Source organism: Phoenix dactylifera, unplaced genomic scaffold, assembly GCF_009389715.1.
Source record: "Phoenix dactylifera cultivar Barhee BC4 unplaced genomic scaffold, palm_55x_up_171113_PBpolish2nd_filt_p 000366F, whole genome shotgun sequence".
Lineage (NCBI taxonomy): Eukaryota > Viridiplantae > Streptophyta > Magnoliopsida > Arecales > Arecaceae > Phoenix > Phoenix dactylifera.
The window spans coordinates 112,715-138,452 of record NW_024067820.1 but is presented as its reverse complement, the minus strand read 5'-3'; the positions used below and the strand labels follow the sequence as shown (position 1 = coordinate 138,452).

The 25,738-nt window shown below is 40.9% G+C and overlaps 1 protein-coding gene across 1 annotated transcript; it reads right to left on the bottom strand.

The window, feature by feature from the left end:
- Positions 1 to 590: 590 nt before the first annotated feature.
- LOC103711417 (dual specificity protein phosphatase PHS1-like) lies at positions 591 to 25,559 on the bottom strand. Its single transcript, XM_008797552.3, has 11 exons — positions 25,243 to 25,559; positions 25,074 to 25,112; positions 24,784 to 24,959; positions 11,961 to 12,180; positions 10,997 to 11,173; positions 10,750 to 10,910; positions 9,580 to 10,657; positions 8,799 to 8,945; positions 8,506 to 8,733; positions 1,402 to 1,559; positions 591 to 1,311 (listed from the first exon to the last, which is right to left on the bottom strand). The coding sequence occupies exons 1-11, from the start codon at positions 25,297 to 25,299 to the stop codon at positions 945 to 947; spliced, it is 2,808 nt and encodes a 935-aa protein (XP_008795774.2). The 5' UTR covers positions 25,300 to 25,559; the 3' UTR covers positions 591 to 944.
- Positions 25,560 to 25,738: the final 179 nt, after the last annotated feature.

Sequence of the window (25,738 nt, the reverse complement as noted above, 5' to 3'; positions counted from 1 at the left end):
TGCATCCCCTTTAAAAAATAATCTCTGCAGCTGTTTTTCTTTTTTTCTTTTTTTTTATGGATTACTTTAAGACTACTAGGCAAAGGAGGAATTTAGGCAAACTAGGCTATCCTTAGTTGTTTCCCATCTACATATAGATGGAGCTTCTAGGTTTGAACCATCATGCCGTTGCTTGCTTAGTGTGTGACTAAGTTTACTATTTATCCCAGCCTACTGATGGTTTTGCAAAGGATCTTGCATGGATAACTTGCATGAATAACCCAGTAAATATTACATAAAAGAGGTACCCTGCCGGTCTACGCATTTCAGAGTGATCAGTGGAGACATTAGATTCAAGGCTATGGCTAAACAAAGGTGGAAGAGAATGGTTCATTGGTGGAGAACCCTTAGACTATTTGTTATTCACCAGGATAATGCAAACAAACAGCCGATTGCCTAACCTAGGCTAAGGATCTTAGGAACTGCAATGAATTAAAAGCTGAGCATAATTGGCATCATGATGCGTTAATACCCCCACCAAATGCTAAAGTTGCTCCAGCCACCCTATATGAGATCAGATTTCGAATCATAAGCAACATAAGAAACTGCTATAAATAATGAATTAAAAGGAGTTCAAATTATAAAACTTCATACTAATCTTGCTACCTCACAGAACCACTGTTGGCTACAAATAAGGAATTAATGAAGCAACCACATATAGGATATATCCACAAACTTAACTATAAACCATCTATAGTAATGTTGCATGAACAACACTTTCGCCCCAGGTTACCAAGCACTATTTCAATGCTCTGACGGGTCCTTTCTTTTGGAGTCATTGCTATATGTTGATGTAGACATGTCTAAAGAAGAAGGTATTTGATCTCAGATTTGGAAGACTCTTAAAACTTAAATCCACTGGTCCAGTAAGTGAAGCAATTGTTCCTTCATTATTCCAAGAAACATCAATGAGAAAACCTGTCGAGTGATTGTGACTTCATTTGGGTTGGGCTGACACTGCCGCCACGGCTGATCTTCAGCACCTCTAGAGCCTTCAGTATCTCCATGGTCATGGCACTGTCTACGCTCCCTGAAGCGAGCCTCTTGTGCGACTTCTGGAGATGGAGTTTGAGTGAGCTGGTGCTCAACCCTGCATTCTTCCCACAGATGGGGCAGACCTTCATTGCTGGTTTCTTCTGCTGCCAATCCATAGAAGTTTTACCATGGAGTCTTCTGTCAAGTTCCAACAGAATCTTGGCAAAGCCATCATTGGGCTGGGCGCGGCGGTGAACCTTCTTCAGCATGTTCCATGCTTCAGATAGAGTGTGCCCCCTGGGGAAAAAAGTGTCCAGGACTCAGACGCATAAGATATTTGGAACAATAATTGAGGCAATACACCATGCACATCATACAATTTCTTACTTTCTTAGCATTAAGTAGGCCAGTACAACAGTAGAACTTCGGCTTTTCCCTTCGAAACAATGAACAAGAACTTTTCCACCAGAGTGCTCCACACAATCAACGAAATCTGAAGCCTCTTCAAAGAAATCACTAATGTTGGCATCCTCGTCATCGCTTATCTGAGATATGCAGTGTTATTAGCATGAATGCAGCAGAAAACAGCCAACAAGCAATTGATAATGACAGAAAAAGTTATCGAAATCTCCAAGAACTACTCTAAAAAGGTCACAAAAGAGTATGATTACACAAACAAAGCACTAAATCAAAAAACAAGTAGGAAACATGTATCAGTTTAAAATGAATCAGCACTTCATGCTTTAATCTTTTCCATTCATGAAAGGTACGCGTGCATTCGTCTCATGTTCTTATACATACATACAATCATCCATTCATGAAAGGTACTTGTGTGTATGTATGATCTGAGTGGAGATGCACTCGAATGAAGCCAAGTCTACCTATATGTACACACACACACACACATATGTAGATACACATGTATGTATGTACGTACGTACGTACGTATGTACATATGTAGATATACATGTAAGTATGTATGTATGTATGTATGTGTGTGTGTGTGTTTATGTATGTATGTGTGTGTGTATATATATATATTCAGTAGAAGGATTACTTTGGATGGATGATTTTCTAGTTCATCAATACCAATAACCAATAAAGAGAAAGGTCATCTTAAACCTACCAACAAAGCTTATGCCACATATGTAGACAATTATGAGTCCTCCATTTATGATTTTGAGGTAAATATCATTGAATGAGAAGAAATTCAAATTGATAAATATTTATTAAGAAAAGATTTTAAATCTGAAGCCAACATAGAAAAAAGACAATGGTTCTTCAAGACTTATGATGAAGCAAAATGAAGCTTCATCAGAGAAATATGGTACAGTTAAATGAGGACAAAAGGGAGAAACATCCTCTTCTTTGACTGGTATGAAAATGAATATCTAGAGGGGCTTGAGAGCTGTTTCCGTGACCTACAAGTGGTGGTGATCAAATATCTTTCAAACACGTGGAAGATAGCTAGAGGAGTTGAAGTAGAGTTTATGCATCCCAATATCTCTATTCATGGCTAATCCTAAAAATAATTACATCATGCCAAAACGGCTTAAGTGGGAAGAAATCTCTCTTCCTGAGAAATGGACGCTAACTCAAGCGGTAGACCCTAACAAGGCTTAGGAAACTGAAGCCGAGAAAATAACTGAAATGTCAGATGGTGATGTAGAAATATCCTTCTCATCCTGTAGAAAACTTACCTCGGACAAAACATTTTCTACTTTGTCAGTATCAATGACAGATAAAGAAAAAGGGTCATTTAAAACCCTCCAATATTGCCTACGCTGCCTATGTAGAAAGCTATGAACCCTCAATCTCAGAATTCGAAGTAAATGTCATTGAGTTAGAAGAATTCCAAATTGATGAAGAATTATTAAGGAAGGACTTTAACTCTAAGGCCAACAAAGAAAAGAGGGAATGGTTCTTCAAAAGCTATGATGAAGCAAAACGAAGCTTCATCAGAGAATTGTACTACAGTCAAATGAAGGCAGAAGAAAGAAATATTTTTTTCTTTGACTGGTACAAAAACGAATACTTGGATGGGCTTGAGAGCTGTAGACCAGATCTACAGGTAGCCGTAATCAAGTGTCTTTCAAACACATGGAAGACTGCTAGGGGAGCTGAAGTGCAGTCAGTACATCCACCCTTCGAAACCATATAAGCAGAAGGAGGAGTACGTGCTGGTCCCTTTTTTTTTTATTTAAAAGTATTCACCAAAGGACTAAATGAAAATACCAAAGTCGAGCATCTGGAGCAAATTGTGGAGCAACAAAGCTTCACAAATATAGCTCTCAAATCGATAGGAAAGCAGACAGAAAGAATTGAAACAATCCTTCTGGAGAAAAAGGGAGATGCAGACAAGGTAGTCCATAAGGTTCCTAAAAGTAAAAGGGTATCTCAACTAAATCAAGTTAAGCTACCCAAAACAATAGTAAAACATCTTCAAAAAATGTCGCCCTAATGTTTACTTCCTATAAGTTGGATGTAGGAGTCAAACTAGGACCACTCTTATTAGAGGAACTGATTAATGAATTATCCATAAGGATGCCTTCTCTTAAAATGAAAGATACAATAAATTATTTATCTGAAGAAAAAAAACTCTGAAAAGGATACTTCTTCAGAAGAAAGAGAAGATGAATCGCTAGAAAATCCCATAGAAGATGATGAGATAAAAAAAATCTCAGACTATAAATAAATAGTTCAGGCCTCTAGAATAAAAAAATTATTATCCTAGACCTACACATGCAGACCTGCAAATCGAAGAAACAGTTGATATTGCAGTTGCAGTCCAGGTTGATGGAAGGAGCCTGGTCGTATGGAATCTTGATGGACTTACAAAATATCTGATCTTCACCATGCATCATCAAATGATCATGTACTCTAATGCCTGTAAGGTCCATGAAAATTCGGAAAAGGGTACGGCTCAAATGGTAGTGGCAGCCGTTTCGGGACAACTGAGAGGCTGGTGGGATAATTATCTCACTGAACAATAGAGGCAGAAAATTCTGAATTATGTTAAGAGAGATCATGACGGCAATTATTTGTCTGAACAATCGTCAGATGTCGTCGTTATATTAATATTAAATATTATATACCATTTTGTAGGAGATTACCAAGATATATATGACAAGCTTAGAGAACAGTTAATTAATCTCAAATGCAAAATATGTCAGACTTTAGTTGGTACAAAGACACCTTCTTGTCCAAGTTGTACCTACTTTCAGATCCAAATTAGAAATACTGAAAAGAAAAATTTATCTCAGGACTTCCACCCTTATTTGCGGAAAAGGTTAGGACTCATCTAAGAAATGAGGGAGAAGAAAGTATAAATTATAGTCAGATAGACATGGGCAAAACAACCTAGAAAATTCAAAGAGTTGGGGCCGAATTGTGCAATGACTTAAAGATTCGGATCAACTGAAAAGGCAGAAATTAATAGGAAGAAAGGAATTAGGTGATTTCTACTATCAATTTGGATTCCAACTAGATAAGCCTCATCAAAAGAAAAGAAAAAAGTGAAAAGAATATAAAAAGAAGTATCATGATAAAAGGACATGGAAAAATCTCAGAAGAAGGGGTGAGAAATTACATGGAAAAGGAGAAAAGAAAAGGTTAAAAGCTCCACCGAAACCTCCAACATGCTGCTACAAATGCAAATAAATAGGACATTATGCAAACAAATGCAATAAAAGGGATTTCAAGAGGAAAATTCAAGAGATTGCTGAAGGCAACAGTCTTGATGTGATAAATAAATATAGAGATGGGCGCTGGGCCGGGCCGCCCATGGCCCGGCACGAAGCGGGCCGTGCCTGGCACGGCCCGCTTGCTACAGTAACGGGCCGTGCCTGGCACGGCCCATCAAAGGGGGCCGGGCTACCATTTTCTGGCCCGCGGGCCAAGCCCGGCACGGCCCATAAGGGCCTGGGCTGGCACGGCCCGCGGGCCAGCCCGGCACGGCCCATAAGGGCCTGGGCCCGGCACGGCCCGCGAGCCAGAAAATTTTTTTCCCAAAATATCCCTCAAATTAGCCGTTTTTGGACTGTTGGGAGGGGTATTTTGGGAAAAAACCAAAAATAGCCGTTGGAAATGGCTATTTTCTCCCCCCTCCAGACGGGCCGTGCCAGGCCCGGCCCGTCTCGTGCCGTGCCCGGCCCGTCTCGTGCCGTGCCCGGCCCGGCCCGTCTCGTGCCGTGCCCGGCCCGGCCCGCCAATCCACGGGCCTGGGGCCGGGCCGGGCTTGCGTTGTTCGCTGAGCGGGCCGTGCTGGGCACGGCCCGTTTAGTCCGTGGCCCGGTGGGCCTGGGCCGGGCCGGCCCGATGCCCATCACTAAATAAAAAGTCAGAAAACCTCGTCAATAGTCTAAACCTAGATACTGATGGGGAAAAAGAAATTGAAAGCTATTCGTGCTGTAATGAATATTACAACGAATATCAATCCAGTGATAATGAATCAATGGTATTAACTGATGAAGAACAATTTATTATAAACATGATCGATTCTCTGAAAGACCTGGAGGAGCAAAAGAATCAGCTCACCAAGTTCTTCGCCATGACAAAGGGACAAGAGTCAAAGTCCCTCCAAAATTCTGAAAAGAGGCATGATTTCAATTCTTTTGATATAGTCTTCCAGATGTTAAGGAAGTCTAAACAAAGCACTAAGAAAATGAGTCTAGAAGATTTATTAAGAGAACAAAACCTGATGAAAAGAGAAATACAACTATTTAAAAAAAGGTAGAATTTTTGGAAACCAAAGAATTAGAGGAAAGAATGGATGAAGACCAAGAACAGGTCTTAAAACTAGATCAAAACACCTTGGTGCATGAAGAATCTTTAGAGTTTACAAGCTCCATAGAAAGGTTCATGAAACAAAAATGGTACTGTAAAATCCAATACAAAATTAAGAAAGGATTTAAGTTCAAACACAGACTTTAATAGACTCGGGAGCTGATGTAAACTTTATCAGAAAAGGACTGATCCCTTCCAGATACTTTGAGAAATCAACCCATAAAATTCACACAGCCAATGGTGGAGAACTTAGGGTAAGTTTCAAAATCCCAGAGATCCATGTCTGTATAGGAAAAACCTGTATTAAGACATCATTCTTATTAGTTAAAAACTGCCCGCACCTAGAATATACCAGACAGCTCAAACCTAGGATAAAACACCTAACTATTTGCTGAACACTTAATTATAAGTTTAAGAAGTTAAGCGGATGATGAGCATATTATGAAACACAAGCATTTATAATTATTCTAGATAGATTGACTGCATGTTACAGTTCAATATGGATTAACTGATAGTTACAGTATAATCCGGAGATAATACTATTAGAATAATTTGCCATGCTACAGTACTGTTATAGTAATACTATAGTGTTTTGCTACAGTATTTTATACCAGATCAGTCTTTGGCTTTAGATCAGAAGAGAAACATATGAACAACATAAATATTCACATAATAACTATCATTAAAATAAAGAGATATTTACAAGAGTTCCCTTATACACACCAGTAGGGAAGATTACATAAACAAGAACAAGATCAGAGCAATGTATAAAGGGCTGGTTAGATTGATTTTAGTAGATTGTTGTGCTACCTTTCAGATATTTGTTGCAATAGTAGCTACCCTGCTATATGAAGTAAAAAAAGATGAAGATTTCTTAAAAGTAGAAATCTACAGTGGGATAGAAGAAAAGGAGATAGCTGAAGTAAGGCACCCTTATCAGATCTACCACATCACATTACTCGGCCATGGAGAAGATATCAAAAATATAATAGAGGAAAAGGACCTCTGAAAAGCCTTTGAAACGTTTGACCTCAAGAAGTACAAAATCTCTTCCTATATAGCAGTATATTATAAAGCAAAAGAACTGGAAGATCAGAGGTATTGGTTAGATAGCAGGATCTGGGTAACCACCTAGTTAGCAGCAAATGTTCAGACCAAAGAAAGTTCATGGGACCCTTGTTAAACGTCAACAACTATCTAGAAGAAGTCCAGTATGAACTACTAATTCAAAAAAACATCAGGAAGTGTCTTGCCCAAGTAGACAATGATATCAAAGACTGCCTCTTTGCCCAGCATCTTGAGTACATTGATCATCTTCAAGTATACAAAAAAAAAAAGAAAAAAAAAAACTCATCAAGATGATCAGGAGAAAACCTCCTGAGACATTCAAAACAATGGCTTCAGAAGACTTTAGTAAAAAATTCCTACAGTAAAGGTTGTCCACAGTAAAAGGACTGAAGTGACATCTACAGTAAAGATTCTCCAGATGTCCACAGTAAAAAGCTAAAGCGACATCTACAGTAAAGGTTACCTTATACACACCAGCAGGAAAGATTACATACACCTTACTTTAAGTACATAAACTTCACTCTAAAGAGTAGTCTGGTTCTGGAGAAGATGGGTCCGAGAGAGAGGAAGTGGATGGAAGGCTGAGAGGTAAGTGGAGTTGGATGTGGTAGCGGAAGTGGGAGTGGATGTGGATGTGGAAGTGGAAGTGTGAGTGGGTGTGGAAGTGGAAGTGTGGGAGAGTGTTTGACGAGAGGAGAGAATAAGATGGAGACAGTGGAAGGGAAGTGAAGGGCAGTGGAAGAGTAGGAGGGAGAGAGTGAAGGCTGCTGATCTGCAGATGCCTTACAAATGAGCCTCCCATCCCCTTTTATAGGTGAGAGATTTTCTGGACTTGAGTCTTGTTGAAGTCCGGGACTTAACCCTTTCCGAAATCCGAAGGATATTTTGGTATACATATGTATATGCATATATATATATATATATGTATGTATATACATATGTACGTATATACATATGTACGTATATACATATGTACGTATATACATATGTACGTATATACATATGTATATATATATATGTATATCTATATATATACATATGTATATACATACATATGTATATGTATATATATATATACATACATATGTATATGTATATATATATATGTATACATATGGATATATATATATATGTATACACATATACATACGTATATATATACGTGTATATGTACATGCATATATATATATGTGTGTGTGTGTGTGTGTGTGTGTGTGTGTGTGTGTGTGTGTGTGTGTGTGTGTATAATGTGCATGTATGTATATATCCAAGTTACAGAGTAGATTGTTACAGCTAAGCAGACAATAAATAGCATTTTCTTGACTTAATTTTCTTTAAGTGTGATCATGAATCAAAGAAAAAGAATTATAAAATAAATTAGATTAACAATGACATTGAGGCCAATAAAGTTCAACTGATAGGAAACCCTATATAGTGTACCAACAACAAACTTCCACCACATTCTTTGAAACTGAAGCTATTATCAAAAAATAAGGAGAAACTAGATAACGTGCATAGCATTGCCACATTATTTTATGTACTTTAGTTACATTTTCTTCTTACCGTCATTCCACTTAGGTTATCTAAGTTTTTAAGACATCAAAAGGAATCACTAGTAAGAAAGGAAAAGGCACTTACCGAGAAGTTCTCATACTCGAAAAGGTCAGGATACTGAGAATCCGATTGTCCAATTTCATTTGAACATAGGCACAATATATGCGTGATGCCCAAGCACTGAAGGGTGTACACAGACCTTGCAGCCAAAGCACCACCAATAAACAGGCTGCCTGTAACATTAGATGGCCGCTCTGTATTTGCAGCATCAGAGATCAATGCTATCCTCTCAAGGATATGTTCAAGTCGAACCTGCAAAAAATTAACGATAATAAATTTCTCGAAATGACCTGGTGGCACAAACTGCTAAAAACTACCTTGAACTCATAAGCATCGACAACAATGTTGGGATCATTCCCCTCAAAAAACCCTGTATTAAAGTTGTTTTCCTGGCACAGTTTAACAACATCTTCTCTAAGCATTTCATTCCACTGTTCCACCTCCTTGTTCAATTCAGCATCAACCTGTAACAAGAAAAGTATATCAGAAAGGAACTTACATTAAGATAGTAGCATGTGGTCAGCAAACAAAATATAGATATAAAATGTTAAAATTATAAAAAAGTTGTCGGTAACTGAAAAAGGAATCACAGTAAAAAAATTTATGTTAAGTAGGAAAATACTTTCAGCAGACAAAGTCTGGGCATAGAATGTTAGAATTATTAAAAAGTTGTTCAGGGCAAAGTACAACTCCTAAATGTCCTTGAAAGTACTAAAAGGATATCAGCAATCAGCTCGAAGCTAGCTACTAATTCCATAGGCCCACAAAAGACCTACAAATATCTACAATGCGTATAATGGTGCATAAAAGGAAAAAATCCACAATGGTGCAAATTGTTGAAATAGGAAAAGAGGGAACAAGTGACCGGAGGAAGGAAACAAATTTGACAAACAAATAATTTATCGAGGGTTGAAAATAGTACCCTAAGCGACCTCACTAAGTCAATTTTAAGTTCCTAGTTCTGGTCAAAATTTGATAACAAGGGAATCCAAGTAAAGCTAAAGAATCCACTGCAGGTTAACTGATCACATGGATGAAAAAATTATTTTAGACATTACCATCAATGCTTGTAAAAGATGTTTTCATATAATTTCTAACCTTGGCAGATTTGTTGAAGTCACGAAGCTTCATTGTCAACCGAAGACTTCGAGAAGTATCCCCGCTACCTTTAAAATGCCTACCATTCCAATTATCCCGTGAAATGGAAGAAATGGAATCAGGACTTCCTCGACCTCCAGGAGACGAAGTTTTTGATGTACATTTATGCATATCAGAATCACTTGAATCCACAGGTGTTTCATTTGAAGCATGTTGCTTACTTGTAGAGAGAGGAGTACTAAAACTGAATCCAGCTGATCGTAATGGTGAGTCTAAATCATCCTTCTCAATGTCTCCAGAGCTCTTACTGATTATTGACAGAAAGACTCGCAAGAGACCATCCAGCTTCTGGTAAAGAGTGAGGAGAAATACATGGAAACCCTGCAGGTCCCTGAGAGCTGCACGAAACCCCCCTCGAAACTCATGCACAACTGCTGTGATGTCAGTATCAGATAGAGAAGAACAATAATCAGTTGTTGCAACTGACTCTTCAGGGCCAGGGAACCCCAGTTTGCCTCCAGTGATTTCATACAATAGGTTGGAAGAGAAATCTGAATTATTAAGCATGAGCTCAACAACCTTTGGATATCGTTCTTGATCTTTTGCTCGTTTTCCTGCAGGTGGTCGGCGGGGAACCCCGGAGTCAATTGCCACGATATGGAAATCACCATATTTGTTCTCATCCGCTGCTTGTTTCTTCATGGATTTGTGGCCAACATCATTAAATGTATCAGAGTTCAGGGATAAAAGATCAGAGTTTCGGGGACCTAATCTTCCATTTGCAGAGTTTGATCTCCTCTCTTTCTGGAGAGCCTTAAGGATCAGTGGCTGGTAACTTCTCGCAGCAGAACCATTGGTTTCCTCCCATGCATCCATGTTCACAGAGGCTACTTTATCTGCAATTAACAGATTTGCAGGATTGCCACGCCACCAAAGCTGGCGACAAGGGAGTCTATCCTCATTCCTAAGAATAAGATCCAGCATCAAGACCCTACCGAGGGCTGCAGCAGTATTTTCAGCAGCTTCCCGTGAATTAAATGCATTTGGACTCTCAAGCAGAGGTGAGCCATGAACATAACTGAGACAAATCCCAAAACCAAAAAAAAAAAAAAGGATGAAAAAGATATCATAAAAGTACAAACTAACTACAACAGCAGATGGTGTTCTTACTTCATTAGGAAAAGACATCGACTCAATTCAAGAGCTTCAAACAACTCTGAACATGTCATTTCACCTACTTCATCTCCAACTAAAACGGCCGCATCACGTGCTTTTTCTGCAGCGTCCTTGATCCGTTGCCATTCAGGGCTAGAATTATGAATTACTCTAGCCTACATCCATTGTAACAGTGATCAAGATACAATCTACAGTTTATTGAAACAACAGAGTGACTATAATTGATGGATTAAGCTCTCACTTGAGGTGTTCGCACTCCAAGCCATTTTGCAAATTCATATCCCAAACGTTCTGATTGTGTGGCCATTCTTGAAGATGCAAACTTAATTACTGCTGCTGCTTCCTTTGGTAATAGATCATCATTATCTGAAGTGTTAAACAAAGCAAAGAATACAACACCCCCAGAATTCACAGTAACCTGTATCAGGCAGATTAGGATAGAAATTACTAGAAAACCTATAGCCCATGAAGTGACACTCAAATCAGAAAAAAGTGAAGGATGACCATTCAAAAAGGCAGGTTACTAGAAAACCCAACTTACAGCAATTTCCTGCCCTGGCTCTAAGGTGCAAATATGTTATAATCAGCTAGACAGAAATTTCATCATTAATTTTCCGCAGCAATATTTCCATTAAGCACTAAACGAAATACAATAGCATTTGGAAAATAATGCATGTGAGTCCATCATCCAGTAATTGTTTGAAATTTAAGCTTCAAGAAAAAAAATCAAAATTATAGTAATTAAATCATCAAAAGGCGACAGAGGTCCTTGCATCTAATGTATATCCAACATATCCAAACACATGGTTATTGGTATCCAATTGAAGTCAATTTGAACTTCCCGACAACAGCAGTATATTCTCGATTTAAACATATTATTTACGAGAACTTGAATAAAACTAGAGCATGTATAATATCACTGTAGAAGAACTATATGCATAGAATACTTGCCCATATTAAAGTGTAACCAACAAACCCATCCCATCAATGTGGATTGACTTTATGACAATATTTCAATCCCTCCTGAATGCCATTACCTCTGACAAAGATCAACCACTAACAATTGCCTAATAGATAGTGGTTCTGTAAATTGAGCTTCAATTTTTTTTCAAAACCTTTCTGCATAACAGATGCTGATTGTTGGCAAAATACTGCTAATTAGACAAAACAATGGCCTCATACAGACAAGGGTAACAACAAAATACCTCTAGAGCTTTATTCATTTCATCTTCAGAGTGGTCAGTGCTACTAGTATGTTCTGTATGGTGCAGTGATGATAGATCATTCCACGAGAAAGCACTTGATTCAATGTCTAACATAGCAGCACTTCCAAGCCTTTCCCACAAACTCATTTCTGGAGGCTGGTCATCTGCTGGTGTATTAATTATAGCACCATCTGGTTCTTGTAAGTCTGGTCCTCCAGCACTGACAAATGAACAGTTTCCACAACAAGAAATAACTTTATGTTATTATTGTCATATAAGAAAAAATTGGCAAACGCTTATGATACAATTCAACTTATGTTACACTTGCATATAGCTTAGAGTTGCTTGGTCTAAATCAACAGCATCACAGACATGCAACATCTTTTGGGCAATGAATATCTTCTCTTCAATTCCTTCATTAACTAGATCAACCATTTACAAGGCCTTCTTTCATGTAGAGTTCTCTAAATGAAAAGCACTCCCACAAAAAAATTTACCAAGTCATGAAGTTAGGAATAGAAAAGTACAAGAGATACCACATACACATATTCCTATAAATTAAGGCAGCATTGCAAACCCATTTTTACACAAACAATATATCATCTTTAGCTTATTTTGATGCATGCATATTTCAATTCATGAAGCAAGCCCATGCTTGGCCTACTAAAATGTAACCTTCAGCATTAAATTCAGGTCCATAGAATTTCCAAACACAAACTCCCCCAAAAAATCAACTATTGGAAATAACAAATGGGCATAGCCCCGTAAATAGAGTGGGGCTGAAAGTTGAAGGGGTTAAAAATATCAGATGAGGAAGAAATAAGAAGCAGAAAGTAAAAGTAGGAAGCAGTCTAGGATCCCCAAGCAGTCTAGGAAAATCAAAATCAACCAAGAAAGTATTATAACTAGTTAAAAATTCTATAAATCCTTAGAACAGCCTCACTCTAGGCTGTTCAATTTAAAGTCATACATGCACACATTCCCAACTTGCCAATTCTTTTTTTCTGCTCAGAGACAAAAGAAACTAAAAGTTCAAATATGACATAATTTGGTATCTAATCATATGCTTAAAGAACCAGGTAATTTTTGTGGTTCAAAATTAGTCTTTTAAAGACTAGTTGCGTGCCTTGAAACTAGATACATATTCATGACTGATTTAGATTCCGCTCCTTCTTCTTCTTCTTCTTTGAAGGAAGTAACATCTTTAAACTCATCCACCACCACATCAGCGCCAAGCCAACATAGCTAACTGGGTGACAGTTAGCTAGGGGAAGCAGGAGATAGGGGTGTCAAAATACTTGGTTTGGGGACCTCTTGGACACTGGCATGACTCAGCCTGAAGATTTAAACCAGCATCTAGGACGACAATTCTGCAACTTTAGGAGCACCCAGTACACCTTCAACAATAACAGCTAAATGCTCTTCCTTGATCTTCCTGACAATAAGATAGTGGTTGAGATCTAGAGTTTACGCAATTCTTGCCTTTGTGGGAACCCTCTCCCATCTTTTGAACAGAATGCCAGTGTCAACTCAAGTAGCCAGCATCAAAAGTCTTGCTTGGACAAGCATTCCTGGAAATCTTTCCTATAGCTCAAGTCAGTACAAAAGAAACTAAAGTTTTTTTTTTTTTCTTTTTTTCTCCTAAAGGGTGGGAGTAGTCAAGAAATATAGGACAGTGCTACATTGATGAGTAATATATATGTAAAGACCTGAAATTTGTGTTGGGCCCGTCCTTGGGCCCAACGAACTGAAGTCAGCAATGGGTGCCGACTTCAGTTTCATCATCGTGGTCATCCCCACGATCACCACGCCGGCCGAACGGCCAGCGAAACCTCCCCGCACCCCTCTCCCCTCCCTCTCTCTTCGTTAAAGGGAGTTTGAGAACTCTCGGAGGAGCCCCCATCCCTCTAAAATTTGAATCTTTTCTCCTCTTCTTTTTCCCTCTTTTTGAGAGGATCGCCGGAGCCACCGTCGTCACCGGAGCCACCGTCGCCGCCGGGAATCCACTCGTCGACGACCGGAGGTGAGAAAGACAACCTATTTACTACCTTTTTATGGATTTAAGGGGAGAGGAATGAAGGTATGTTAATCAGTTTCACTTCCCCTATTTCGGAGAAGTTTTTGTGAGATTCGGCCGGCCGACGGTGGCCGGCCGGGGTCAATCCGGGCCGAAACGAGTTCGGCCGGAGGTGGACGAACGGGGGGCCGGGCTTTCCAGCCCCGGCCTCTCTCTTCCCTCCCTTTCTTCCTCTCCTTCTTCTTTTCTTCTTTTCTTCCGCGCTGTTCGTGACAGCGGCGTGGCCGACGGCGGCTGGCCGAGCGCCACCGCCGAGGGCCACGGTCGGCCGCCGAAGGCCGATCGGAACCACCAGCCACCCTCCCTTCTTCCTTTCTTCCCCTTCTTATTTTTCTTCCCCTTTTTCTTCTTCTTCTTCTTCTTCCTTCTTCTTCCTAGGTGTTTTTCTTGTTTTGATTTTCGTTCCCTGTTTGTGTCTCAAACAAAACACAAACAAACCCTGATCTGATTGAACCGTTTTCTGACTGTGGATTTGGTCTGAACTTGGGTTGGAGTAGTGTGGATCAGACCATGAACCGGTTCACGCTATGAACCGGTTCCACCTATTCCTTGAATTGGGTTTGATCTGAGTTTGAGTGAATGGGTTTTGTTATGGTCTGATTGAACCAGTACTCAGTAGGATGGATTGAGTTTGAGTTGCAATCTGAATAATCAGCTTCGGATTGGAATTGGTTTTTAGGTCTGAATCTGAGTCAGAAATTTGGGTTGGTCTGATTTGAGTGTAATCTGATTTGTTAAGATTTAATCCAATCTGGTCTGATCAGATCTGGTTTGGGTTAGGCTGGGGATCTGTTTTTGGGCTGAGTTGGATCTGATTGGATCTGTGGGCTGGTTTGGTTTGGGCCTGAGATCTGATCTGGACCTGTAATCTGGTTTGGTTCAATTGGGCCTAATTTGTTTTGGGCCACAATTGGTTTTGGGTTTAAAGGATTCTGATTTTGGGGTTTTGGTTTACTTATTCTTAGGGTCTACGTTTGATCTTGGGGACCCATTCTTGGATCTATGAACTTAGAAGTTTAAGGGGTTGGAAATAGTTTAAATTATGTTTCTTAATTAATTAAATAATTAATGTTTATGTTTAATCAGGGGTTCGTGATATCTGTGGCAGGAATTTTTTTAAGTTAGCCCAGGTAGGTGACCTATTGCTTTAAAGTAGAATTTTAACATGTATCTTGCATATGTTGATGTTATGATTTATTATTGGCATTATGTGTTAGAATTAGAATTAAATATTTAATTTCATAAACTGTTATGTGTTTTACTATTGGGAGCATGATCATGACTTTGATTTGGAAATTTACCATGTGGAAAGTTGATTTTTTGATTTTTTTAAAACTGCGTGACTATAGTCTAGGCCCCGCCAATGGGATGATACGTTGGCCCTGTCGACTTGTACTGAGGAACTAGTTCCGACACCGCGACCACCGATGATAGAATAGTGGCGGCACAGGGGTGCGTTTTGCTCTTCGGAGCGGCTCGGTGGAGCGTGAGATTGGCACCAGGGGGTGCGGCACAGTGGTGCGTTGGCTTAGTGGAGCGGCTTTGCGGAGAGTTGTATTGGCACTTCGGTGTAACCATGCCACTGGGTGATGTGGCCGTAGTCATGCGGTTGAGTTATTTTGAGTCTCGGATCGGGTTTACGGGTTGTCGTGTGGATTTTTGAATTTATGAGTTTTAGCTGCTTTTCATATGCATCATGACATATTATATGATGACTTTATTGCATGATGTTGCCTACTAAGCTGTTAGCTCACTCCTACTGTTTACATTTTTGCAGGTGATGACATATGATTATAGGGATTACGGGATGGAGTGATCATGATGTATTTAGCTAGTAGATATTGACTTTTCTTTTGACATATGTATATGTAGACATTTGATATGAAAGCTGGAATTTATTTTCATTTAGTTATTGATGGTTGATCTGATTTATCTGCCTTGCATGCCTGTGGGGTCCGCCCTGCAGGTGCGCGGCGTCTACTCGCGTCCCAGGCCCCGGGTTCGGGGCGTGACAGATTTATTGGTATTAGAGCATAGGTTAAAGAATCACTAGGGACATTAAAACAGAATCATAATAAATATAATAATAAATAATAATAATTGATGAAAAACTTAGGAATATAGGGACACATGTGAAGAAATGAGAGTGGGGTAGAAAATCTTAGGGTGGATGCATCTAACCCTAATGTTGTGTTATTTGTGTATGTATCAGCATGTCGCCCCGCCGTGCACGTGTGGCACCTCGCCGCCTGATCGAGACTATCGGGGGTGATCCAGCCACTTCTCATCCAACTGAGAGAGTTCAGGAGGACGAGACTGATCAGACGGTACTGGATGGACTAGATCATGGCCATGAGAGCATGATGGGAGGATCGACCCATGTGTTGGAGCTGATTAGAGAGGTTGTTGGGTTAGTTCGGCAGCAGAGGGAACCACAGCAGCTGTTTTCCTCTGCTAGTTCTTCATATCAGGGGAGGAGTATAGTAGAGTTCAGAAAGTTGGCTCCTCCGACCTTCAAGGGAACTACCGATCCCCAAGAGGCCGAATGTTGGATAGATGAGATGGAGGCCTTCAGGGCCATGGGTTGTACTGAGGAGGAGAAGATCATATTTGCCACCTATATGCTTCAGGACTGGGCTCATCGTTGGTGGGAGTCTGTGGAGAGGACCATGATGCAGGATGCAGGATCTGTGACCTGGCCGGAATTTCGCATGGCCTTCTACTCCAAGTATTTCCCTTCCAGTCGTATCAGGGAGCTGGAGAAGGAGTTTCTGAGCCTCTCTCAGGGGAGTATGACTGTGGAGGACTATGAGGCTGAGTTCGATCAGCTGTCCCGTTTTGCACCATCTCTTGTCCAAGACCCTAAATCTAGGATGAGGAGATTTGAGGAAGGACTGAGGCCTCGCCTGCGTCAGGGTTTAGCTGCTGTTCACTCGACTGATTATGATGATCTAGTTGACAGAGCTAAAAATATGTAGATTATCTGGAAGGAGACACAGGATGCTCAGCAAGGGAAGTTGAAGAGGACCAGGGACTTTGATTCTGACGGTGAGCGGCATCTGCGCCGACCTATGCAGTTCCATCCAGGAGCTAGGCAGCGAGTTTCACATGGGAGGACTGCACCGGATCGCAAAAGGATATCAGGAGTGTGCTTCAGGTGTGGCCAGACTAGACATAGAGCTGTTGAGTGTCTTCAGACACGGCCTGGTGTTGGGGCGTGTTTCAGGTGTGGTCAGCAGGGCCACCGGATAGCTGAGTGCCCTCAGACTCAGACTGTTTCTGGAGTTTGTTTCGGGTGTGGTCAGCCGGGCCACAGGATTTCCAGTTGTCCTCGTACTGGATCTGTGCAGAGGCCACCGAGTTCTGTAGCTCCTCAACGACAGACTTCCTTCACTCCAGTACAGGTTACTCAGTCAGCTGTCCCCAGGTAGCAAAGGGGAGGAGGGCCTCGTACCCAGGGACGAGTTTATGCGCTGACTCAGCAGGATGCTCAGGCATCCAACACTGTAGTGACAGGTACAATGTTGGTATCTTCCACTTATGCTTATGTGTTATTTGATTCTGGTGCTACGCATTTTTTATCTCATCTTCATATGCGCATAAGTGCGATTTACACTACTCTTCCTTAGAGAGGGAATTATGCATTAGTACTCCAGCTGGGGGTACGATGACAGTTAGTCAGATCTGCATTTCCTGTCCAATACTAGTTGAGGGTAGAGATTTGAGAGCTAATTTGATTGTTATGAATCTGCATGACTTTGATGTAATCTTGGGTATGGATTGGTTGGCTGCATACCACGCTACCATAGACTATTTTCTGAAGAGGGTGACTTTCCGGATCTCGGGTACTGATGAGTTTAGTTTCATGGGTGATGACTAGGGTGTCTCTTCTCAGATAGTGTCTGTTATGCAGGGCATAAGATCTCTTAGAAAGGAGTTTCCCATCTTTATGGCCGCAATTACAGATTCTGAGCAGTCTGAACAGAGAATTGAGGATATACCAGTAGTCAGTGAGTTTCCTGATGATCTGCCTGGCTTACCTCCTGATAGAGATGTTGAGTTTGTTATAGATTTAATCCCTGGTACTGCACCTTTGTCTAAAGCTCCTTATAGAATGGTCCCTGCTGAACTAAAGAAGCTGAAGGACCAATTACAGGAGCTATTGGATCTGAATTTCATTCGACCTAGTGTCTCTCCTTGGGGTGCCCCAGTATTATTTGTAAGGAAGAAAGATGGTAGCATGAGACTGTGTATTGATTACCGGAAAATCAATAAGGTGACTATTAAGAATAGGTATCCTCTGCCCCGGATTGATGATTTATTTGATCAGCTTCAGGGTGCTCAAGTATTTTTCAAGATTGATCTTCGATCTGGATATCATCAGCTGAGGATAAAGGAGTCTGACATAGCCAAGACTGCTTTCCGTACCAGATATGGACACTATGAATTTCTTGTGATGCCTTTTGGTTTGACTAATGCTCCAGCAGCATTTATGGACCTGATGAACAGAGTGTTTAAGCCTTTTCTGGATAAATTTGTGATAATATTTATTGATGATATTCTGATATATTTCAGGAGTCAGGCAGAGCATGAGCATCACTTGAAGACTGTTTTGGAGACTCTGAGGCAGAATCAGTTGTATGGTAAATTGAAGAAATGTGAATTTTGGCTGGACAGGATGATGTTTTGGAGGCATGTTATCTCTAAGGAAGGAATTATGGTTGACCCAAAGAAGATTTAAGTTGTGGTTGATTGGAGCAGACCGAGTAATGTGTCTGAGATTCGCAGCTTTCTTGGACTAGCCGGTTATTACAGAAGATTTGTGGAGGGCTTCTCTAGTATTGCTGGACCCCTGACTCGACTCACTCGCAAAGGAGTGAAGTTTGAATGGTCAGATCAGTGTGAGAAAAGCTTCGAGGAATTGAAACACCGACTAGTATCAGCACCTATTCTGACCCTACCAGTTACCGGTACTAATTTTACCATTTACAGTGATGCTTCCAAGAAGGGTTTGGGTTGTGTGCTGATGCAAAATGGGAAAGTTATTGCTTATGCCTCCCGACAGCTCAAGCCCTATGAAGAGAATTATTCCACTCATGATCTTGAGATTGCAGCTGTGGTTTTTGCCTTAAAGATATGGAGACATTATCTGTATGGAGAGACATGCCAGGTATTCACTGATCATAAAAGTCTGAAATATCTCTTCACTCAGAAGGAGCTGAACATGAGACAGAGGTGGCTGGAATTGCTGAAGGATTATGACTTATCTATTCATTATCATCTTGGGAAGGCAAATGTGGTAGCAGATGCTCTAAGTAGAAAATCTTCAGGAAATGTTGCAGCTTTGATTGCTACTCAAAGGAATATCGTGGAGGATCTGAGGAGGACAAAAATAGAGGTATATCTGCATGATGCTACCCTAAAGTTGGCAAACTTGCGGGTCCAGCCTACACTCATTGACAGAATTAAGGCAGCGCAAGTGGATGACTCTCGGCTCCAAAAAATCAAGAAAGACGTTGAGTCTGGATCTCAGTCTGATTTTCATATACATGAGGATGGCTCATTGAGGTTCATTGACAGAGTTTGTGTTCCAGATGACCCTAGTCTGAAAAAGAAAATTATGGAGGAGGCTCACAGTACTGAATATACAGTGCATCCTGGTAGTACAAAAATGTATAAGGATCTGAAAGTTGTATTCTGGTGGAACAATATGAAGAGAGAGATTGCCCATTTTGTATCTCAATGCTTAACTTGTCAGCAAGTTAAGATTGAGCATCAGAGACCAGCTGGTATGCTTCAGCCCCTTCCGATCCCAGAGTGGAAGTGGGAGCATATTACTATGGATTTTGTGTCAGGACTACCTCGTACCCTCAGAGATAATGATTCAGTCTAGGTGATTGTAGACAGATTGACCAAATCAGCACACTTTCTAGCATTTAAGACTGGGATGACACTAGAGAGATTTGCAGAGTTGTACATTGAACAGATCGTGCGGATGCATGGAGTTCCAGTATCTATAGTGTCTGACAGGGACTCCCGATTTGTGGCTCATTTCTGGGACAGTTTGCACAAAGCTTTGGGGACCACTCTTAGCTTCAGTACAGCTTTTCATCCACAGATAGATGGGCAGTCCGAGAGGATCATTCAGATTCTGGAGGATATGCTGAGAGCCTGTTCTATTGACATGAGGGGTTCATGGGATCATTATTTGTCGTTGGTAGAGTTTGCTTATAACAATAGCTACCAGGCAAGTATTCAATGGCTCCTTATGAGGCTTTGTATGGTAGGAAGTGTAGATCACCTATCTGTTGGGATGATGTGGAGGAGAGAAAGATTTTGGGTCCAGAGATTATTCAGCAGACAGTGGAGAAGGTTCAACTGATCAGAGAGCGACTTCGAGCAGCTCAAAACAGACAGAAGAGTTATGCTGATATCAAGAGGCGGGATCTGGAATTCCAAATCGGAGATCATGTTTTCCTCAGAGTGTCCCCTTCTAAAGGGGTAATGCGATTTGGAGTTCGGGGTAAGCTCAGCCCGAGATATGTGGGACCATTCGAGATTCTCGAGAGAGTTGGAGCTGTTGCTTATAAGTTGGCACTTCCACCTGCTTTATCGGGGGTTCATTATATTTTCCATGTCTCTATGTTGAGGAGGTATATTGCTGATCACAATCATGTGATTGAGGTGGCACCTTTCAGCTCCGCACAGATCTTTCTTATGTTGAGCAGCCTATCTGTATAGTGGATAGGAAGGACCAAGTTTTGAGGAGGCGCACTATTCCTTATGTAAAGGTGCAGTGGAGCAATCACAGTGAGAGAGAAGCTGCCTGGGAGCTGGAGGAGGAGATGAGAGAGAAGTTTCCTGTCTTGTTCTCGGATTGAAGTATGTTTTAATTTCGAGGACGAAATTTCTTTTTAGTTGGTTAGAGTGTAAAGACTTGAAATTTGTGTTGGGCCCATCCTTGGGCCCAACGAACTGAAGTCGGCAATGGGTGTCAACTTTAGTTTCATCATCGTGGTCATCCCCACGATCACCACGCCGGCCGAACGGCCAGCGAAACCTCCCCGCACCCCTCTCCCCTCCCTCTCTCTTCGTTAAAGGGAGTTTGAGAACTCTCAGAGGAGCCCCCATCCCTCTAAAATTTGAATCTTTTCTCCTTTTCTTTTTTCCTCTTTTTGAGAGGATCGCCAGAGCCACCGTCGCCGCCGGAGCCGCCATCGCCGTCGGGAATCCACTCGTCGACGACCGGAGGTGAGAAAGACAACCTATTTACTACCTTTTTATGCATTTAAGGGGAGAGGAATGAGGGTATGTTAATCGGTTTCACTTCCCCTGTTTCGGAGAAGTTTTTGTGAGATTCGGTCGGCCGACGGTGGCCGGCCGGGGTCAATCAGGGCCGAAACGAGTTCGGCCGGAGGTGGAGGAACGAGGGGCCGGGCTTTCCAGCCCCGGCCTCTCTCTTCCCACCCTTTCTTCCTCTCCTTCTTCTTTTCTTCTTTTCTTCTTTTCTTCCGCGCTGTTCGTGACAGCAGCGTGGCCGACGGCGGCTGGCTGAGCGCCGCCGCCGAGGGCCATGGTCGGCCGCCAAAGGCCGACCGGAACCACCAGCCACCCTCCCTTCTTTCTTTCTTCCCCTTCTTTTTCTTCCCTTTCTTCTTCTTCTTCTCCTCCTTCTTCTTCTTCTTTCTTCTTCCTGGGCGTTTTTCTTGTTTTGATTTCCGTTCCCTGTTTGTGTCTCAAACAAGACACAAACAAACCCTAATCTGATTGAACCGTTTTTTGACTGTGGATTTGGTCTGAACTTGGGTTGGAGTAGTGTGGATCGGACCATGAACCGGTTCAGGCTATGAACCGGTTCCACCTATTCCTTGAATTGGGTTTGATCTGAGTTTGAGTGAATGGGTTTTGTTATGGTCTGATTGAACCAATAATCAGTAGGATGGATTGAGTTTGAGTTGCAATCTGAATAATCAACTTCGGATTGGAATTGGATTTTGGGTCTGAATCTGAGTCAGAAATTTGGGTTGGTTTGATTTGAGTGTAATCTGGTTTGTTAAGATTTGATCTAATCTGGTCTGATCAGATCTGGTTTGGGTTGGGTTGGGGATCTGTTTTTGGGCTGAGTTGGATCTGATTGGATCTGTGGGCTGGTTTGGTTTGGGCCTGAGATCTGATCTGGACCTGTAATCTGGTTTGGTTCAATTGGGCCTAATCTGTTTTGGGTCACAATTGGTTTTGGGTTTAAAGGATTCTGATTTTGGGGTTTTGGTTTACTTGTTCTTAGGGTCTATGTTTGATCTTGGGGGCCTATTCTTGGATCTATGAACTTAGGAGTTTAAGGGGTTGGAAATAGTTTAAATTATATTTCTTAATTAATTAAATAATTAATGTTTATGTTTAATCAGGGGTTCGTGATATCTGTGGCAGGGATTTTTTTAGGTTAGCCCAGGTAGGTGACCTATTTCTTTAAAGTAGAATTTTAACATGTATCTTGCATATGTTGATGTTATGATTTATTATTGGCATTATGTGTTAGAATTAGAATTAAATATTTAATTTCATAAACTGTTATGTGTTTTACTATTAGGAGCATGATCATGACTTTGATTTGGAAATTTACCATGTGGAAAGTTGATTTTTTGATTTTTTTAAAACTGCGTGACTATAGTCTAGGCCCCGCCAATGGGATGATACGTTGGCCCTGTCGACTTGTACTGAGGAACTAGTTTCGACACCGCGACCACCGATGATAGAATAGTGGCGGCACAGGGGTGCGTTTTGCTCTTCGGAGCGGCTCGGTGGAGCGTGAGATTGGCACCAGGGGGTGCGGCACAGTGGTGCGTTGGCTCAGTGGAGCGGCTCTGCGGAGAGTTGTATTGGCACTTCGGTGTACCATGCCACTGGGTGATGTGGCCGTAGTCATGCGGTTGAGTTATTTTGAGTCTCGGATCGGGTTTACGGGTTGTTGTGTGGATTTTTGAATTTATGAGTTTTAGCTGCTTTTCATATGCATCATGACATGTTATATGATGACTTTATTGCATGATGTTGCCTAATGAGCTGTTAGCTCACTCCTACTATTTACATTTTGGCAGGTGATGACATATGATTATAGGGATTACGGGATGGAGTGATCATGATGTATTTAGCTAGTAGATATTGACTTTTCTTTTGACATATGTATATGTAGACATTTGATATGAAAGCTGTAATTTATCTTCATTTAGTTATTGATGGTTGATCTGATTTATCTGCCTTGCATGCCTGCGGGGTCCGCCCTGCAGGTGCACGGCGTCTGCTCGCGTCCCGGGCCCCGGGTTCGGGGTGTGACAATCTGTGTTCCATTTCTTTTTTTAAGAAATAAAATTGCTATCCTGCTATTAATTTTGGAGATCTTGGGGAAAGTCATACGAATATTTTCCAAAATTGGTCATCAAAACTAGAGATTACCTTACTGGCACATCCTACAACTCAAAAATTTCTACTTAGAGTGGAATACCCAGTTCCGAAACTCATCTCAGCACCCACTTCTTGAGCATTTCGTTTTTGAGAGATATGCTTCCTCAAACCTGCACCTGGACCTACTCCGGCACTTGTTATGGCATCCGCTTAGCATCACCTTTTAAGCATGCAATCTTAGCATTCAAAAGCCTGAGCATCACAAGTATATATTTCTTCATGAAACAAACACATCAAGCTTCCAAAATTATGAGACTATTAAAAACTTTATGGGATACAGAAAATCAAATTGTATTTATCATGTTAAGATGATGAAATGAAATAAATCTTAGTGTTGCAATATCTATCTCATACTTCTTCTCTATGCAGACCTATGATTGCCGGGTTCATTGGTTCGCTTAATACAAATTCAGGTTCATAACTAAAATTTGCTAGTTGTCGAAGAACCCAATACATTATGGGTAGGATTAGAAAATAATTTTAAAATATTAATAAAAATTAACTTTAATTAGAATAGGTAGCAGAATTTACAAAATACAAATAAATCAACAATCATTGAGAAAAGAAAATTGTGCATGTAATTAAATTAAATTTCATAAATTATCTGATTTTATATAGTATATATATTTTTTAATTTCCAAATAAGTTCACTTAAGAGATAATAGGAACTCTCTTTCTCTTGTTCCCCGCCTTCTCTAATCACACGCTCTATTACGCCATTTACTTTCTCTTGACTCTGTAGGTTGTACTCACGCAAGAGCTGTGTGAGCAGCCGTTGTATATAAAAAAAATAAAAAACTTATCCACTTATACAAGGAATCCCACTCATGGAGGCTTCTGAAGTCCCGAGTTGTTTAAAGTCTTAATAACCAAACACTCCCAGATTAAAATACGACAACCAAAGATTAAACTCTGAATGACGCAAATCACATCATGAATGGCTAAGGATCATATTGGTTCACAAATTTCTAGCATAACAAGTGAATCAGATAACAGTGATATAGACTTCTAGATCACTTTCGCAATCCATTACTTGTGAGACTCATTGAACTGCCATTTAGCCATATTTCTATAAAATGTATTTATGACTCTAAACACAAGATTTTTGATTGATTCATCCCTATAAATTGATATTTTATAGTCTTGTACCTAATACAGAAACGGAAATTGAACCAAAAGGAAGCTGATTTTTCTAAATAAAAGAACTGAATGGGAATGATCAATTTGGCCTCTAAACGAACAAAACAATGAATTCTTAACTGACATTTTTGTTAATTATAGTCGTACCTCTGGTGGTGATGAGTAAAGGAGTGCAGCGATCCACTAGGCATGACTTCAATCTTGGGCTGCCGATGGGGGAACCCAGAAGGCCGGTACTTGCCACTCCGCTTACGGACGAGCGCCAACCATTTCTCGAACGCCTGCCCCGGCCCACTCAGATCTCCCAAAAGTAACGAAACCACCTTCAGAACACCCCCCCAAAAAAAAGAGAAATTTTGTCAGAACAGACCAATTTGAATTTTACAAAAATTGAAAGGCCCCAAATAAGAAAACAACGCAAGAACAAAGAAATTCACCCTAGAAGAGAGTGTGGGCTCTTTCCCTCCCTCACTTGCCTGAGAAAAAGATGATAGCTTCGGATCAACAAGAGAAATTGAGATAAAAAAAAAAAATCATCCCCCAGGCTTGGAGTTGTGATCGAAAACTAAACAGAGCAGAGAAATAATTGAGAAAGAGAGGGAGTACCTTGGGAGCTATGATGGAGGGGGAGGGCTTCTTCTCCTTTTGCTCCTCCCGTGCCATGAGAAGAGGAGTTCGGTTGGGGGATTTTGGGGGAGTTTTCCGGGCTCCTTTTTTGCTCTATTATGTGCCTTTCGTTCGAAAAAAGTAGCCGTTAAAGGTAACGGCCGGTGGGGCGCTATCCCCACCTTTTGCCGGACAACTGCGTCCCCTTTCTCTCAACCCCGCAGGCCGCTGGGGAAGACGTTATGAGACCTCTCACTCCACTCCCCTGCCAGTCTCTAAATACCCTATGGCTTTTCTCAATCGGAATCATAATTCACAAGATGTGATGATTTATTTTACTGTTGTGATTAAAGAGTTAAGTGTGGCTATGCTGTGTCTGTGTTTTTTTCTTTTTGCGCTAAATAGATGATTCATACAGCACGAAGCTACTCAATCTGCAGCTTTGTTAGTCTCTCCATAGTGGCCAACTACGTTGCCACTAACTATGATCTAATGT

Bases quoted from the DNA above. Each gene is read 5' to 3' on its own strand.
- LOC103711417 (XM_008797552.3), bottom strand. From the start codon at position 25,299: ATGGCACGGGAGGAGCAAAAGGAGAAGAAGCCCTCCCCCTCCATCATA. The intron at 12,181-24,783 runs GTACGACTATAA...TTCATTTGTCAG, and splicing joins TTTACTCATCACCACCAGAG to TGCTGGAGGACCAGACTTAC. The intron at 8,946-9,579 runs GTTAGAAATTAT...TTCTTGTTACAG, and splicing joins ACTTCAACAAATCTGCCAAG to GTTGATGCTGAATTGAACAA.